The following is a 19,779-nucleotide window of genomic DNA, read 5'->3' on the forward strand; positions in this document are numbered from 1 at the left end:
TGGCAACACTTATCTCTAGTTTTTACATTTGAAGGTTAGCCCGTTTTTCTGTACATGTCTTCAATTGCATTCTTCATTGTGCGTTAAATAAAGTTCTTTCCTTCCTGTGACGTCGGAATTTATGTTTCACATTACGGCTAAATTTCGAGAACACGTACGAGTGTTTATCGTATGGCTAGTCTTTAAGAAGCTCCGAAGAGTTAATGTGCTTACGTACGCATTATGATACCACTTTTGTAGATATGACATCACGAAGTTTACGATAATGGGCTTTTTAAAACAATCGAAATTTTACGCTGCGGCTCTTAGACCATAGATGAAAATAATGGTCGCTTAAGATTTTACCAATTACTGACAGAGAATACAAACCAAAAGGTTTAATATTCTCTAAAGGAAATGATTGAATTTTACGTGGAAGAGAAACTGCGGTTAAATTATACAACGATGATATGTTTTTCCACTAATAGCAGAGCAAAAGAGTCACTTGGGAAGTTTAATTCAACACTCGCGCTTTATCTCTTCCTGTCGTTGTACATGTATGCCAACGCTACGGCAAGGTTGGCAACAAGCAAAAGCACGCAGTGAGAGAGTAGTGACGATAGGAAGCGTTGTGTTGTGTGTTAGAGAACAGAGGTGTGTAGTGCCGTGAAAAAGCTATTGACGGGTGGTGTCTTATAAGTTTGGTTGATTGTTGGTCGGTAATAGCCGGGTAGAAGAAGAAGTTTTGTACAGGAATCCGGTTTCCAGGCAGCTCAAGGTATGCTTTTCTGAGTTGATGAAAGAACTTCTACACATATAGCATTACTTGAATGGTAGATGGTTCAGACGTATTGTCAAGATTTTGTAGGTACGGGAAATTATTTTAATTGAACCTGTAAATTTATATTATGGACACCTAGAGATAAATGGAAAAGCTCCGGAAATAAGCATATTACGTTAACAAGACTGCATGTTTGAATACGCATTCTAATGAAACTTAGCTTCGTCGCAAAATTCGTGTTTGCCTACTACAGCCCATTATATTTAGCAGTAAGTAAATAAAAGTGCAAATAGTGCATTATTGAATATCTTGGTATGATGCCAATCTCTCAGCGTTGAGTGACAACCACCACGTCAGAAGTTTCATGAAAGTCTTAATTTCCTTAACTTCATTATTCAAATAAGGTTTTGCCACATGTCATGGAGAGGACTAATGTTATGAGTGCCAAGCCTATGTGCTATCCTCATTTATTTATGCAAAATATAGAAAAAATGCAGAGTCTGGAGGTAACTTTCAGTACATTCCCAAGTGCCTTATTATTTCACTAACTGCAGAAGCCACATTAAAAAAAGAGCCGAAACGATATTGTTAAGGGCCTCGCCCCAACACTGTGAATTTCTTGTTACACAAAGATCAGCGTGTTTTGATACATTTCTCTCTTTATGTGTGGAATATGTTGGCAATTTGTCTTGATACCCGTATTGTAGAGTATTATTTCAATAGAACGTGGTTGATTCATACATAGCTGAAGTATTGTGGATGTGCGAGCTACCAGTTGTAAACTGTGATGGTTCTAGCAAAATGAAATGCTGCAACACTGTCTTTACAGACCAGTCAAACTCCTCAGTACTATGTTGAATGAAAGGTTTGAAGAGGGAAAGGAGGGGGGGGGGGGCAGATGGAACATAACTTCTGTGATGAAAATTTTAAATGAATCCTCTTTAAAAGTGTAACTTTGATTGTGATTTCGATGATCCTGTAAATAACATTTTGTACCAATATGTACTTGAGATGTGAAATGAGGCATTATGCATACAAACTTAAAGAAGGTGTATCAGAATGTATAATAGTCTGCAAACTGTACATATCATAATATGGAGCACACAGTGTTACACAAAATGTAACAACTGATTTCCTGTTGCTATCAGTCTGAAGATGAAGTGTGGGTCCCCCTCCAAAAAGTTTTACCTCTTCCCCAAGCTTCATTACCAAATTGACAGATCCTTGATGCCTCAGAATGTGTGCTATCAACCAATCTCTTCTTTTAGTCAAGTTGTGTCATTAATTTCTGTTTTGCCGAATGTGACTCAGTAGTCCCAACTTTTAGTTACTGTATCCATCCCTCTAATCTTCACCATTTATTTGTTGTTCTACTTTTAAAAGTTTCTCTTCTCTTGCCGGGACTGTTTATTGTCCATGTGTCCTTTATGTACAAAGTTACAATTGAGATACCTCCAGAAAATACTTCTTAACACTTAAATTCATGTTTGTGTTAATGACTTTCTCATTCTCAAAAATACTTTTCCTGCTGCTGCCAGTTTGCATTTTATATCATCTGTATATGAGCCATAGTCAGTTATTTTAATGCACAAATAGAAAATTACATCTAATATTTTGTCTCATTTCCTAATTTAGATCTAATCCCTCAATATCACCTGATTTAGTTAAACTACCCTCCATTACTCCTGCTGTATCTTTTTTGATATTCGTCTTATATTCTCATCTCAAGATGACATCCATTCTGTTCAGCTGATCTTCCAGGTCCCTTATGGTCTCTGCCAGAATTATAGTGTCTTTGTCAAACTTCAGAGTTTTTTTTTTTTTTTTTTTTTTTTTTTTTTTTTTTTTTTTTTTTTTCTCTCCCCCTGAAGGTTAATCCCATTTCCAAATATCTCCTTAATTTCTTTTACTGCAAACTCAATGTACAGAGTGAATAATGGCAGGTGTAGACTACAACCCTGTCTCACTCCCTTCTCAACTACTGCTCCCCTTTCATGCTTTTGGTCGTATAATTGATGTCTGGTTCCTGTACAGGTTGTAAGACAGTATTTTATCCTTATTCCATTATAAGAATGTATTCCAAATGACATTACAGTATTTATGATTCATGTGAGGATATTTTTGCAATGATCTTTTGGTTTAATATAAGGAAAAACATAATTCATGTATACAGAAATACACATATACAAATTGTTTTTAACTAGTAGAGTGTGGGTGGTTAGCCATGGCCTGGCATTTGAATAAGTTATTTAAGAAACATATGAAAAACTTAATTTAAGGTAGCCAGATAGAGCACAAGTCATTCTATGTGAGAGAACCCTCTATACCAAAAAATTAAAATAGTTCAAAGTACCTTGAACAATAACTTTTCTACAGTAGATCCCTCCTCACAATTAAACAACTCATTTAAAAACATATAACTATTGTATTTCTATAGGTATTTCAATTTCACCATTGTACAGCTGATTGGTAAAGAGAGATCACAGCTTGTAGGTTGACTACCCTGATCACATGCTGTTTTGTTTGTTCATTGTTATGATCTGCCACACTAGCTTTTCAGATGTTGCAAGATTTTCAGGGAAATTTTGAATTAAGTCGGGTATGTTTTTCCATGTGTACTGTATCAGATCAAAATGTAATGATGTTTTGTCACACACACAAGAGAAAACATGATGTTACTTATGTTGTAACAAAAGTAATGAACTTATTAATTTAAAAGCTCCTGAAAGTAAGGTCATGACTCTGGTGACTAAAACTATGTTGATCATGTGACAACAGTTTACCAAATTATATTAACATTTCTAATTCAATGTTACACACTATGTAAATTAAACAATTGTATCATTATTTGCTTTCTAGGTATCTCAACTATTTCACAGTTTAAGAATGTAACCTGCTGAGTGATCACACATTTTTAGGGAAAAATTTAAACAAGGCCCAGTGAAGTATACAGAATATCAGCCAAAATAACACAAAATGTTTAAATTATGGAGGATGGATGAAAAAGCAGCACTTCAGACTTCTAGCAAGAATTTAACACTACAGTATGAGCAGGATATCATAAGACAGAAGCAGGGCAAAAACAAGTGAAAATCATTAGTCAAGACAGGCAAAGTGTCTCCATGAAAGGGTTCTTATGGCAGTAGCAGATCAAGGGTTGGCAAATAGCTCAAGGAAACATTTTGTTGATGAGGTACCAGACATTGCAAGAAATTTGAATCAAGCTTATGAATATGAAAAGGGAGGCAAAAGTCTGGATGAAGAAAGAAAATCCAAGATGTTATGATTTTATTTTCATAGTGACATTAGCAGGACAGAACAACATAAAAAGGGCACAGTTAGCATAAAGAAGGCCAAAACTGGGAAGAAAAAAGTGGTGCATGAATGCACAATGATGATTATTTGCTTGAGACTGGGAAGAGTTTGTGAAGGAATATCCAGACTATGTGATTAAAAAAGTTAAAGTTTTTTAGCTTTGCCCATCATTTGTGTTTCCTGTTTTCTCTATTCTGTAACACGTGTATGTAGACACCGTAATAACACATAATTTTTGGTGGATAGTATAGGAAAAGAAAGTAGGGAGTATTTCCACACAGGATACAAGAATTAATAGCCCTCCTTCTGTGTGACCCTGAAACTTTGAGTGCATGTCAGAAAGATGTTGCTGTAACTCTGTGCAAAATATCTTCAATGATGAATTAATTCATACTGAAATACAATGGCCTCAGTCGGAACATATTGATGGACATCCCCAAACTGGCTTGTATCTGACTGTGTGAAAAAATACAGATGCAGTTGCCAACATTTAAACTTCTTTGTTATGTGAAAAGAAAAGTCTTTGCACTTGGAATATGTAAAGAAAACATTTGTTAATCATGATTCAGTTGCTCAGTGGATTTTACAGTAAACTACACAGTTGTGACCCCAGAGCAAATTCAAAGTACTCACTGGCATCGTCAACAAACTACTACTTTCCCTGCTGTTGATTGGTTAAAATGTGGTATTGCCTACAATTATGCCATTATAATTGATGATTTGTCACATAACAAATATTCTTTCTTCGAGAACCAAAGGGAAAAATGACTGAACTTCAGCATGTGAAAGTATTTTCCGGTGGCTGTGCTGCATGATTAAAAAAACACTGTACACTGTCTAATCGTTTATATTTTCAGCCTGACTCTAATATTTCTGTTGACTAGAATTTTGTAACTCTTCCCATGGCAAAGGGGCAGTTGATGGTGTTGGAGGAACTTTGAAAAGAAGGGGTTGGTGAAATCACATACAGAGATAGTAAGCTCACTATATGAATTCTATAAGCATGCAAAGCAGAATTTAAAAGGTGTAATGCAGCAAGTAGACAAAGAAGGAAAAGAATACGAAGAAGAAGAATTCAAGGAAAAGTCCTCATGCAATAAAGACAACAGTAACATAAATCCAGGGGATTTTGTACTTGCTTCTGTAACTGATGTGGAAAGATCCAGGGAGAAAGCAGAACTATTTTGCAGAAGTGGAGTAGTATAAGGCAGAAACTAACAAAGTTTTACTCAACTGTTTGCATCCAAATGGAAAGTGTTGGATTTGAACAGTAAATGAAGACAGATCTTTGGAAGTCATTAGGAACTACAGAGAAAGTACAAACTTCTAATTTGATGCATACCAGAGGTCAGTTTGTGTTTAAGTAATAAATGTACTTTTTCACACCTGATTTTTTTCCCTCCCATTTTGTATTGCATATTTTGAAATGTATGATTGTTTTTATGTTCATTTCATGGTAAACTCCCTTTCATTTCTCCGATTTCATACTAGCATATGTCTTTGTGTGTCACACAGCAGTCACACATGTATAATTTTCGGGAAGGAAGAGGGGTGAAGGGAAAGGACTGGAGTAGTTTAGGGAAAGGGGTACAGTTCAGAAAAATCACCCAGAACCCCAAGTCGGGAGAGACATACTGGCTGGGATTAGAAGGAAAGACTGATTGTTGGGAACTGCACTGGATGAGATTTGAAAACCTGAGAGCTCAAAGGTGGAAGACAAGATAATATGCAAGACAGAGATTACTACTATAACACCATGCACGAGTTAATAAGACTGAAAAGCTAAGTGCATTGTTTGTAACAGAGTAGAAGAGGGGGATGGTGAAAAATAGACACGTCAGAAAATGAAAGCCGTAGAAAACTAAAATGCAATGAAGAAAGGAGTAGTTACAGTGAAGAAAAGCTGGTATGGAAGGAATTAATGTAAATAAATACCAGGTGGGTGGTGAGAACCAAGGACATGTTCTAAGGCTAGTTCCCATCCGCAGAGTTCTGAGAAACTGGTGTCTGGTGGAAGATGGCGCATGTGGTGAAATAGGCACTGAAGTCATGGCTCTTAACGTTGTACAACATGCTCTGCAACAGGATATTGTGTGTTGCCGGTATACACCCTCTACCTATACCTGACTGATAACTGGGTGTTAGTTATGCTGATGTAAAAGGCTGAACAGAGTTTACATAACGGCTGGTATATGATGTGTGTCGTTTCACAGGTGGCTCTCCCTATGATAGTATGTGTTTTGCCAGTGGCGGGGTTGAAATATGTGGTGTTAGGAGGGTGCATAGGGCAAGTCTTGCTGCAGGGACGGTCACAGGGGTAGGAGCCATAGGGTAGAGAGATTGGTGCAGAAGAAGCATAGGGTCTGACAAGGATATTACAGAGATTGGGGGGGGGGGGATGAAAAGCTATTCTAGGTGTGGTGGGCAAAATCTCTGACAGAGTAGATTTCATGGCCTTGTCAAAGTAGCTGATTGATACACTCAAGACCAGGATAATACTGGGTGACAAGTAATGTGCCCGGAATTTTTTTTGAGGAATCAGCGTACCAGGATTGGATGTGATGACCCAGGAAATCTGCTTTTACTGTATATTGTGACTTAAAACTGTGAACACTACATATGTGGAAGTGGCCACGTGCATAAGGAGCATACTTTATGGTAAATGTTTCTTTTCTGACAAACCTATGTCTAATGTGCTACATTTTATCCACTAAATATGACAACTTGGCATGAGGTTCCATCTCACAATAATAAGAATTTTTGAAGAGTGGGTGATGACAGCAGAGTCTGTTGAAACCGGTTGTCGAAAATCCAGAAGTATATATGCGATCTCGGCTGTGGTACAGGAATCTTTTTACCAAGTAAAACGGTTCACTCCTTCTCATTTCTCAACATGAGAAAATTTAGTTAACTTAATAACATGAAAGCTAATTAAGGCATACGCACTGTTGATTTTATCTCTCAGTGCTTTTCACTGTATGCACTTGCACATGACCTTAGGGTCATGATCATGAGGCACTGTCCCACTTCTGTTACAGCTCCATGATTTTGCTTTTGCCTGTCTGAGAAACTTCTCAGCACCCCTTCGTGTACTTACTGATGTACCCATCTAATCTTAAGTATACTCCTGTAACACCATATTTCAAAAGGGTTCATTATCATCTTGTCTCTACTATTTATCGTCCCCATTTCCCATCCATATAAGGCTGCACTGCAAACACTTTCAGTAAAGTCTACCAAATACAAATTTTGTGTGGGACATATTTTGTGAAAGATCATATGGAAATGAAGTGGCGGAGATAAACAGTATGGGCACAAAGTGAATAGTAGCTTGTGTAATGTGATTCTCCTAAAGATTAGATGGTGGATAATAGTACATAATTATTTAAAATACATAATGCACATATTCAAGTCATATTAACAATGCTACCACGGGATTTAGAAATATATACGTTATGATATATATTATTGTTCGTAATTATTCATGAGTTATGTAATACAAAAATTGGGTGTGGTTCTAATTCATTGTCTCAAAATCTCACAAATATATTTATAGCTTGATGGTCACTGGATGAACAACTTCAGCTTACCATTTGCCTGTGTAATCAATTAACAGAGATAAATCTCTCTCTCTCTCATATATATATGTCAGTGTAATTCAGAATTTGTGATCAAACCATTAAATTTTGGTTATTGTTAGTGACAACAGAAGAGCATTCAGTTAGAAGCATTACTGTATGTAACAAGTAAATGCGCCTTTGAATATATCTTGCTGTCTATGGATCAGTGGAAATACTTTTCCAGGGGCAGAGGGAATGACTTGTTCGTTTCAGCTTTTAACTATCACTGTTTATTCAAGAAACTTAATTGTTATTTTGCGAGGTTGAAATGTATCATGAAAATGTAGTAGTATTATAGGTTAAATATTTTGAAGGGATGAAAAATACAGCAGTGGAATAAGAGGACCATTGATTCTGTAGACTTTCATGGTGAGCGAACTTGACAAAGCTGTCTGATTTTCATTCAGATGGATTATCATGAATTTTTCCAGCTGAAAGCCAGGTTATTAAGAAGTGTTGTAGTTACAATAAACATGTTATTTACATAACTGAGCTTTAAGTACTGTACGCAAAAATATTTGGTATTGGGTTGTAGCAAATATGAAGCTATAGGAACTGTAAAAAGCGGAGTATACTACATGAGTAGCTTTCCATCTCAGTTCAACCAGAGGGCACCACCTGACTGTCTCGATTTTGTTAAAGCTTGTGCTGTAGCTGCAGATACATTTCAGAGGAAATTCTAAAAAGTTTTAGATAAAGATGTTCTGTATTTTTGGCACCAGTACTATCAGCTTGGAGGTCAGTTAGCCAATGAGTGTATATCATAAATAAATCATCACATTTAACAACTCATTTTAATCTGACTGACTTGGTGGTGCCAAGTTCGAATGTAACATGGACAAGATCAGTGAGGTAACACATTTTCTTCTACTGTTGCTTAAAGTGAACAAAAAGAAGTTACTGTGCCAACCCAGTTTCAGCTACTGATGTCTTCAGCCTAAAATATTTTTTGTTACAGTTTCTTTTTTTTATTTTTTTCATCAAAAAAATTGATAAATACATGCTTTTCAAGCTTGTTTAGTTACTGAGACATCTGGACCTAGACTAAGTGTCTTAAATTTAATCATCAAATTTTACCGATGTTCGTGCTAAAATATCTCAAATTGGTGGTCAGTCAAGGTTTTTAAACTAGTTCCAATAGTAAGAGCAGATTTCATCTCCTAGATGCTTGTTTTCACTTGTTGGTATTTTTTGTTTAAGGGGTAACATTTAATAAGTAAACAATAATTAATATTTAATAAGTAAAAACTAAAACAATCAAATGGTGATGTGTTCCTTAAAGACATTTATCTTCAAATGCAGGCAATTTTGTTGTGACAAGTGCATATTTGATGTAAATGGATATCCAAGAATCAGTTCTTTTTAAGGGCATATAAACTGAAAGTAAATAAATTGTAAACTTCACACTCCTGTCTGTTTGTGGCATTTGATTTGACAAATAAAATAATGATTATTATTATTATTATTATTATTATTTGTTTGCAGGCATTTCCCTTCAAATTTTGATTGATAATTTATGCTAGTTTAGGAAGCTCAATCATCGTGAGTACCTGCATTTTACTTGCCACATGGTATAGTAGTAATTCTGCCATAGATCCATGTTGAAATGGACTAGTGGGTAACTCAGCGAAGTTTCATTTGAAAGTATTTTACTCAGGACAAAATTGATTGAAGCCGATTAGTGAATTCGATGAAGATGAATTGGAAGTGTTTATTTGCCCGTCTGGAGTGAAAGACAAAAATTTGCTAATACCACAAAGCTGTATTTTTAACAAGGTATGAATCTCAACAAACTGTTTCCTGCAACCCTCTTCAAAGGAGAACTGCCAGTCAATGATCCCAATGCCTAGAGCTTTGAAGAATTGTGTGAAGCCAGGCCAGAAGCTTAGTGCAGCAAGTAGAATAGAAGCAATTGTTAATAGAAATCTTAATATCGGAATCAAATTATAATAAAGATACAGAAGTAGCTGAGGCAGTGAATGCAAGCTTGACAATATGTATTGCTTCCCCATCAAGTTTCAGAAAGTTAGCACCAGTTGCCACACAACACTGAAGATTCTTGAAGCACAGGATGTCATCAGTAATAAAATTGCAATTGCTGATAGCTTTGATCTAGATAAGGTGATGCTACCAGGTACAAGCCCTTTGTGCAAATTCTGCATTTACTTTGATTGTGTGATAAAAGAGCTGAAAGGGAAGAAAGGTTTAGCACGTGAAGATGAACAGCTACAGATATGGACAGTGGGAAAAATAGCATCCACATTTAATGTCTGAGCAGATGTGGTGAACATTACCAGAAAGCTAAAGAAAGGAACAAGAATTCTTGCACTTCCTGAATAGAAGCACGGAAAAAATATTTAAGACCAAATAAAGTCACAAATTATAAAATTTTATGAATATGGTGAGTATAGCAGGATGTGTCCTGAGATCAAAGATTGTATTTTTGTTAGAATTCAAGGACAGATTATCAGTAAGGAGAAACAACTGCTACTTTGCAACCTGAAAGAACTATTCAACATCTAACAAGACTGTAATGGGCCTGAAATTAGATTCTCGGAATTTTGTGTATTATGTCCAACATTGTATGTGCCTTTCAGTTTTTTAGAACATATTCAGTTTTTGTATGTACAATACATATGAATGTTAAGCTAATGATCAATGGAAATCCAGTCCAAGAAGATTACAGATACATACTCGGAAAACTGTCTATAGCATAGAATCAAAAGATTGCTTGCTCCATCATTGCAAAAAGTGCCCTGTTTTTGACAGATGCTTTCAGAAATAGCCATCTTGACAGTAATATTAAATTCAAGCAGTGGTTTCACACTGACAGAAACATTCGACACAAAACGGCTGGCAATTCATTTATTTCAGAATTAACAGGAAAAATACGAAGCCATTCGTGCCATTGCTACATCGCAAAGCATCGAAGCTGTCATTTGAGAATGATAAAAGACAGTTTGCAAATAAGAGAAATTTTTTTAAATATATTTCTCAGTAAGATATTACTGAGGTACTGATGTTGAAAATTCGAACATTTGCATAATCAGTTATTCCCCTAGGCATGGTATTGTTGCTGTGCATGTTTATTTGACAAGATTGATTGAGCAGTTGAAGGTTGCAACTGCAGAAATAAACTATTTCTGTTATTTTAGTGATAGTTCTGCTCCTGAATAAAAAAAATTCCAATGACTTCATCAACTTATGTTATTGTGAAAATGATTTTGGAAGCAAGGCTGAGTGGAACTTCTCTGGGACAAGCCATAGAAAATTTTTCTTGTGAGATCTTTATCTTCTAGTGATTTTACCCCTGGTCATGAGACATCAATGTACAGTGGCTTTTTCATTCCATTTGAATGTTCATTATGATCTTACACTCCAGGCCACATGCATCACACTGTAGACATATGGAGTTCTTTATGCAATGTCATTGCTGTAATATTATCATCACTGCTATTGAATATCAGTTTGCAGATCAGCATAGACAAATGACACTGTGAAACCATTCCTTGTACAAACAGTGCACATCTTGTTGGTCATTGAGCTCTTGGTCTCTCTGGTAGGTGTCAACACTGAAGACTGTATGAGCTCTGGATGTCATTTTAGTATTGGAGGCTTATGCCTATTATTCACATAGTAGAAGGAGAGGAAAATTTAATTGTGATTTTAAAAGGTTTCCTGATGGTATTCAGTCTGTACATTGAGCAATCAGTGAAGGAAACTGGGGAGAATTTGGAAAGGGAATTGAAGTTCGGGGAGAAGAAATAACTTCAAGGTTTACCAATGACATTGTAATTCTGGTACAGACTGCAAAAGACATGGAAGATCAGTTGAACAGAATGGATAGGATCTTCAGCAGAGGTTGTAAGATTAACATCAAAAAAATTAAAACAAGGGTAGTAATATGTTGTAGAATTAAACTGCATGATTCTGAGGGGATTAGATTATGAAATGAGACATTAAAACTAGTAGGTGGATTTTGCTATTTGGGTAGCAAAATAATGGATGATAGCTCAATTAGATAGGATGTAAAATGCATACTGGCTATAGCTGGAAACCTATTTCTGGAAAAGAAATATTTGTCAACACTGAATGTAAATTTAAGAGTTAGGAAATCTTCCCTGAAGTTGTTTGTACAGAGTGTAACGTTGTACGAAAGTGAAATGCAGACAATAAACAGTTCAGATATGACCAGAATAGAAGATTTTGAAATGTACTGTACAAGAATACCAAAGAATAGATGGTAGATCTAATAACTAATGAGGAGTTACTAAGTGAAACTGAGGAGAGAAGGAATTTATGTTACAACTTGATTAAAAGAACAGATCAATTGATAGGACACAATGTGAGGCATCAATAAATTGTCGGTTTGCTATTGTAGGGAACTGTGGATGGTGAAACTCCTAGAGGGTCTCTTGTGGATGTAGGTTGCAGTAGTTATTTGGAGGTGAAGAGGTGTACACAAGGTAGACTGGCTTGGAGCTGCATCAAAATAGTCTTTGGACTGAAGATGACAACATACAGGTTTCTATAGCTTTCCGTATGTTTTATTTTTTAAACTGTTATACTCCCAGCTGTATTTTTGCTCTCTAACTGCACAACAAAAATTTTATTTACTACTCAGCATACAGTTACCATCAGGTGTCATAAAATGTCAATCTAGAATACATAACTCATAATGCTATGTTGTCTGTTGTGCAAAACATTTCATCTTTGATAATGGTAATGGGTGTGGCTGTTGACTTAGGACTCGTACTCAGGTCCTTGCCTTTCCCGGGCAGTTCTCATGGCATCCAACCTCTCCGTGAATGATTTAGGACCTTCTTCGTATAAGTAGGTCACTATAGGCAAATGTTGTGGCAGTTTCTGAATCTTACGGTAAGTGCCTCCTCTTGTTGTAGTAAGTGCTGTTGATGATCTTACTGTCAACAAGATATTGAGACATTGTTAAATTAGCAGAGGGGAATTCATGAAAGGTAAATATGAAGAATCGCGTCTGGAATTGTCATTTCAAAATTGTTCCACAGATTTATATTAATGATTTATTTATAAAACACAGTCATGAGAGAAAGTGAAGATTCTTTTTAATTTCTTGCTCATGCCATGAATGTAAAAGGTTTCACAAAGTGGTCTATTTTTTTGTTTGCAGTGATTAAGAACAACTTGCAGAAAGATGAATAAAGCCTCTGCACCATCAGCACCAATGCCAGAGTTTGAAGGCAATGAATTTCAGGGCCACCCACCTCCACCGTCATATGATCAAGCAATGTCTGTGTATCCACCTCCAGTACATGAAGCACGTCAGGGTGGACACGCACCCTACCCACCACAGCAGTTGCCCTACCCGCCGACAGCGGCACAGATGTCTTATCCACCAGCTGTGGCACAGCCGCCTTACCCAGCAGCAAGTTCTCAGATGCCGTACCCCCCTGCAGGACAACAGATGCCTTACCCACCAGCTGGACAACAGATGCCATATCCCCCAGTGGGAACACAAACACAGCCGCCATATCCTGTGCAGCAGCCTCAGGGATGTAAGTAAGCCTTTTATGTCGACGATTTGTATTATGTTCTTTAATAGTGTTTCATTTTCAGTACTTCATGGCATTTGTTACTCTTGCCATTTGTTACAAGTTCCCAACTATGTTACAGTCAACATGAATCATTTAGTTTTGAAACAGAGCCTGTTAGCTTTGTAGAACATTGCCAATGTCATTTTGGATGCTTGCAAATCTGGACGTTAAGTTTGTTATTGCTTTGTTTATCCTTAAGTCATATTCTGTGCTAAGTATTTTGTCCATTCATTTCAACAGAATTTTCTGCATCATCCTTATATCCAGCCAGAAGGGCTTGTCATCTGCAAACCTTAGCATATCATCCGTTGCACATTTATTCCTGTTCCAGAATTTCCTGTCAATTTTGGTCATCGCTTTTTCAGTGTTCCAGTTTAATGGTTCTAGAGCAGATTGTTTGTAGTTCAGATAACTCCGCACAATAGGGACCTACCAAATGAGACAGAACAGTTGTTAATACACTGTTCTCATATTCGGCATGATGGATTTTGCTGTGCCCAACCATTTTGGTTTAGGATTCTGTGGTTTTTCTAAATAATTTCAGGTTCCTTCATCAAGATCACAGCCGAACAACTGGCCTATCTTCAGAAAAGCATACTTACATATTCTGTGGGTGTTTGCATTTTTGACTTACAAAGAAAACGAATAAAAATGAGTATTATGATGATAAATCCTATATCATTGTGAGATGTTCCCTGTGTGAATATATAATAAAACAAACAGTTGTAATAACATTTCCCCTCTTCCTGACACTCTTCTTAATACGAACTTGTCTGTCTTTATATTTCACTCTTATTGCTCTCACTCAGAGGTTGTTGATTATTTGTCTGTCGTTGCACTTCAACACCAGTCTTGTAAGGCATGTGAATATCTTATTTAACCTTATATTGTTTAATATTTTCTCTAGGTTTACAAATACCTTGAAGGTATTTGATTTTTCTTCAGTCTGCCCCGAGTAGTAAGCACAACATCGACATTACTTCTCTGGTAAATTTTCACCTTCTCAAATCAAACTAATTTCTGTCCTCTCAGTTTTCCTTCTTGTTATTCTGACCTGCCTTTCTGGGTCACTTATTTCATTCATGTGAATATGCTCCTCTAATGTCGCACTTAGGGACAGTTTCATACATCATATTAATTTTCAACATATTCCTGCAGTATGGATATCCTTTCTTCTGCATTTAATCCAAATCTCTATCTGTATCTTGTAGTTTAACAGCTATACTTTTTAATTCTCAAAAGTTACATTTAATCATCCTGTACACTGCGCCAGTTTTTCTTAATCATAACTATTTCAGTATATTTACAGGTTTCTCTCATTCATTGTGTACCCTCTTTGCACTTCCTGTTAATTTTGTTTCTCAGCAACAGACACTTCTGTCTTGATGCCCCATTTTTATGAGTCTTACATTTTCTTCTTTTACCCATAAACTCAAATGTTTTTGTGTTATCCATGTCTTCTTTGCCTCTGTTTTCCTTCTTTATTACATTCCATTTCTTTGACACTAAGCCATTTATCACTTATTGCAGGAAAGTCTGAGACTTCATATCAGTGTGTCGTAAATTTTTAGTGTTCCTATTTTATTAACACTTTGTTTTCTTTATTGCCATGAATTTAAGCCTATTGCTTATTACTACTCAGTTATGGGTGTGATTTATGATCAAGAATTTCGTTTCAAGATTTTCATTTCTAAATCTTTGTCTTACCACTAATCACTCATGAAGTCCCATAAGACTCTGTCTGTAGTCCACTATTGTTTTTAAAAATGCAAATAACAATCAGAATTAATTAGTTTTGTGGATGACACACATTTGCACTTTGAATCATTGTAAATGTGGGGGAAGGGCTAATCAGTTAAGTCGACATATTTTGTGTATTTTCATTCAATAATGTTATATGGAAACATGTTCTGCAGTAACATCATCTTTAAGAAAGATGTCTCCATTGCTCCAACATCTGCTGAAAGAATATTATGTGGTACTAACCAATGATCATCTTCTAGATCTTAGCTTAAGGAGCTAAACATTTTGACTACTGCTTCACACTATATTTAATCTCTCATGAAGTTTGTTGTAAGTAATCCACTACAGTTCAAAAGGAACTATGATGTGCATAATTACAATACTAGAAAAAAAAAACAACTGACATTATTACTCCATTGTAAGGTTGTCTTTAGCACAACGCTGCAACAAAATTTTTGGATATCTTATCCAGTGATATAAAATGTTAGACAGGTCTGAGAGATAACAAAATTAAATTTGAAACCAAATGAACATTGTATCCTTGACAATTTCCGCTATTCCATAGAATAATTTCTATTTTTGTAATCTGAAAAAGGCAGTGGATAGAAATTACCAACTCAAATCTGGATAAAAAAAAGCTTGTAATTTAGCAGTTTGTAGCCATATTTACAAGTATATGTGTTGCGTGAATGTAAAACGATGTATTGCACATTATTATGATTGACCATAAAAATGATACATGGGACATGAAACAACCAACTGACCATGATTTGTTCAAGTTGATATCTACAACTGCATCACCTGTTGTTTACCAAGTATTTTTTCTTTTGCTGTGATTTCGGGAGGTTGAGTTCACTGCAACCATTTGATACCTGTGGCATAACTTCAAAGGCCTTTCTCCAGTCTCATTTTTCACTCTGCCCGTATTGTTGAGCTACCTCAGTTTCCATTCCCTCCATTCTCTTTCGTTTTCATCAGTTCATGATGTTTGCAAGCAATCCTTTACAGCGATGATAGTTGTTGGATTTGTTCAAGTCCTCAGAATAATAATTTGGTGACTCTGTTGCTCATAGTGATTCACCCTGATACCTACATTATATTCATAAAGAAACCACCATTTGTACATCACTCCTAGACATTGTCGATTTATCTTGTAATCATCTGACCAAAAATACCTGTCCACTTTCCATTATATTTCCCTGACTTTATAACTTTGGATTGCTCATCTTTCTTTAGATTCTTTCCAACAACATTAAGACTTCTAACATTCCATGCTCCAGTTCATACAATGTTAGCTTTAGTTTTTTCCTTTTGGCATTTACCACCTGAAAATTCAAGTGGGGAACTACATTGTCTGCAGAATTATTTCCAAAGAAATGTTGATAAAGATTTTTTAGAAGACTGTTTGCCCTGTGGACACACATTGTATTTCAACATAGTGGTTTCAATTGCCTTCTGCAGCCTAATGCAGTTGATTATTTCTGATAGTTACACCTTTAGAAGTAGTTCCCACCTCCAGGGCAAGATGGTGCCCTGAAGCTCTAACCTCTCCTCCCTGCTGTTTTGACAACCTTGGCCATTTGCAGAATGAGGGTGACTTCTCGTATCATCATATGTGATGGTTGTTTATTCAGATTCTAAGCTGTGACTGGTATCAAACTCAGGATCAAGGAACTTTGGATTAGTAGCCATGCCGCCTGTACACCATGAGTCCTACACGAAGTTCCAGTAGTGCGTAAATACAGAGTATAAAAACAGATATGGCCAGACATTCAGGAAGCGTTCCTTGCAAATAGAATTAAAAAAAAAATGTTTTATATGGAGATGGGTCCATAATCACTTCATTTTCTACTTCTTTTCATAACCACATTAATCATGGGAAAAAAATGCAGAAATAGAAGGTACCAGCATTACTTAAAGCTTTCCTTAAATGAAATGTTCAAGTAATCCTCTTGGTTACATTTGATTAGAGTGTACAGTAAGTTGTAGTGCTTTGTTTTTTCCAGTTGAAGAAAGATAATGTTGACATGTTACACTCTTCATTGTTTGTGCTGACATGTGACTATTTTCATTGCATTACTGGTATCAAACACATAGCATCAACTGGTTGGTGTTCATTGTGAACTTAGCTTCCAGTACAGTGCAGTATTCAAATGTGGAGGTGGCTATAAGGATTATCAGATGTTAATGGCTGTGGTGTTTCATATTTGTATTAGGAGAGTGTTGTGTCTAGACAAGACAAACTAGACACAAGGTGAGGTTACCGAAAGGGCACGCGTCAACTCACCCCGACTGGCGTGAATTCTGGAACAGGATACGTAATTAATGCTCTAAAGAAAAGTACGTAGCTGATGTGATACTTAACTTTTAATCCATCATTTGTATACAGTATTATTGATTATACAAGTGAGACTCTCTCCAGAAATGGTTAATGGCACCTTGCTAGGTCGTAGCCATGGACTTAGCTGAAGGCTATTCTAACTGTCTCTCGGCAAATGAGAGAAAGACTTCGTCAGTGTAGTCGCTAGCAAAGTCGTCGTACAACTGGGGCGAGTGCTAGTCCGTCTTTCTAGACCTGCCGTGTGGTGGCGCTCGGTCTGCAGTTACTGACAGTGGCGACACGCGGGTCCGACATGTACTAATGGACCGCGGTCGATTTAAAGCTTCCACCTAGCAAGTGTGGTGTCTGGCAGTGACACCACAGAGAGATTTCCAGAACAAAAATGTTGTGTCAGGAGAATATTTGAAGCAATTGACCAGTGTTGTAAGGAGTGTGGGATGTTTACACCTACTACTGATGAGTGGGGGGACATAAAAGGATGACGACGCATCAGCTGGAGGAGGCTGGGTTCAATGTGACATTTAGCTGCAACATGTAATGTTGACCATGTGACTGTCTGGGGAGTGCTACAGGAGAAGCTGCTTTATCCATTTCATTTACAGCACTATCAGCAACTGATTTTCATGTGCAGATACACTTCTGCTTAAGATTCATTCGACTGTGAGCCAAGCTTTGCCTTAGTGCTAGTGTGCTGTTCATGGAGAAGGCTTCATTTCAAAGTAGGTGGATAATATGTTCTACGGTTGCAGAAACTGAGCTCTAACAGGGAAGTAAAGCTTTTCCGGGTCCATGGTCATACAATGTATTTTCTTCCTCTATGTGTGAGAAATGGTTTCTAAAAGTTTGGCCGCACCTTCTTCTTAGGCTGCAGTTATAGTGGAGTGTTGTGCCTTGACCAGAGCAGCGCAGCAAGCAGAGCAGCACTGTCAAAACAAACAAGTGCTGGTCAGTGCACTTGATCATAGTAGCACTGCAAGCACAGCAGTGCAGTGCAGAGCAGAGTGGCACAGAGAAGTGCTGAGTGAATCAAACATTTGTTTCTGAGCACAGTGACCAGAGTATTCAAATGAGCCTAGCTGCATACGGGCAACTCCAGTGGCAGCATTCGTCTGTTGCTGCAGGTGCAGAGGCAGTACTGTTGCTGACACTTGGGTTTCTTTTGTTGTACTGTTGAGAAAAGGGCATCAGTGAAAGCTTTGATAGCAGTTGTTTTTACTCGGCATCCTTTATGGAGCCAACAAAATGACTATCATTACAACTGATTCGTTCAGGACAAGTTATGTGATGAGGTGACAGCAGAAGTACAGACCGCAAGTACAGGATACATTTCATTAATCTCTTATTTCTTTCATTGTCTTAAAATGAGAATCGATAATAAAGTTGAAATAGAATAGCTGAGAACAACATGAAAATTTTGGATATTATGTGAGAAAAATTTTTCAAAACCATCTCTTTTTGGACAGGTTCATTTGAAGGTCTATTAGAATTTCATCCTCTCCAATAAATGCTTTGCATAGAATGCTTGATGTCTACTGTATGTTGCTCATCAACATTCAGAGGTCAGTGTAGGTCAATGATAATGTTGTGGTGAAGTTTCTATTGGCTTCCAGAATGTGCTCCACTTTGTGCTCATTATTCCAAAAGGACATTCAGTTAATCACCATGTTGTGGAAAAGCATTTGTTAAAATATTCATTCCATGGATCTAAAACCCATCGACTATAAGGTTTCACAAAATGCTGCAACTATGGATATGCCTCATCTTCAGTGAATACAAAAAGCAACACAAATTATGTCTTTGGTAGTCGACAGTTTGGCAGGATATTAAGCTCCCCTTCATGCAACAAGCTAAACACATTAGAAAAATAAAATGTACTACCTTCACTTTCCTTCCCATGTCCCCCAACATCAGTTATAATGAATATTTCCTGAGGATCTGCAGCTGCTTGTAGTAGATTGAATGAGAATTTCTATAACTGTAAACCATTGGATCAGAATTTTCTGGGCATTTAAGATGAATGTGTTTTCCGTCAACATCACTGACTTCGTTTGGAAAGTTCTGTATGTTATATAACAGTATTTGGAAGAAGGCACTCATATGTGGAGTGGCTGGAGGTAATCCCGTAATACTTTCGTAGTTGACTCCACAATGCTTTCTAGGAACCTATAACAATTCTTGTTTCATCAGCTATCGATTGCCTGTATAAATGACATTATTCCATTGGAAAAATCTGTGGTTGCTTGAATATTGGTTATATGTGGAAGTTTTGCCTGTTACTCAGATGGCAAAATATTCTTATTGTGTACTATCATTTGCCAAAATCTCGTTTCAGTATCTCAAACTGTTCGAGATACAAGGAATGTCACAAATATTTCATTCTGGCTTTTTTACTGGCACATGCGTTCAGGATGAAGCACTTTACATATG

General features: G+C 36.7%; 1 protein-coding gene across 1 annotated transcript in view; it reads left to right on the plus strand.

Annotated features, from left to right (window-relative positions):
- The first annotated feature begins 564 nt into the window (after positions 1-564).
- The window catches only part of LOC126185782 (proline-rich protein 2-like), a 43,492-nt gene continuing 24,277 nt past the window's right edge, over positions 565-19,779 (plus strand). The window contains exons 1-2 of the mRNA XM_049928158.1: positions 565-757; positions 12,845-13,229. Coding sequence (XP_049784115.1) covers positions 12,869-13,229 — 361 coding nt within the window. The 5' untranslated portion in view covers positions 565-757; positions 12,845-12,868. The remainder of the gene's footprint in view (positions 758-12,844; positions 13,230-19,779) is intronic.

The sequence above is a fragment of the Schistocerca cancellata genome, chromosome 1 (assembly GCF_023864275.1).
Source record: "Schistocerca cancellata isolate TAMUIC-IGC-003103 chromosome 1, iqSchCanc2.1, whole genome shotgun sequence".
Lineage (NCBI taxonomy): Eukaryota > Metazoa > Arthropoda > Insecta > Orthoptera > Acrididae > Schistocerca > Schistocerca cancellata.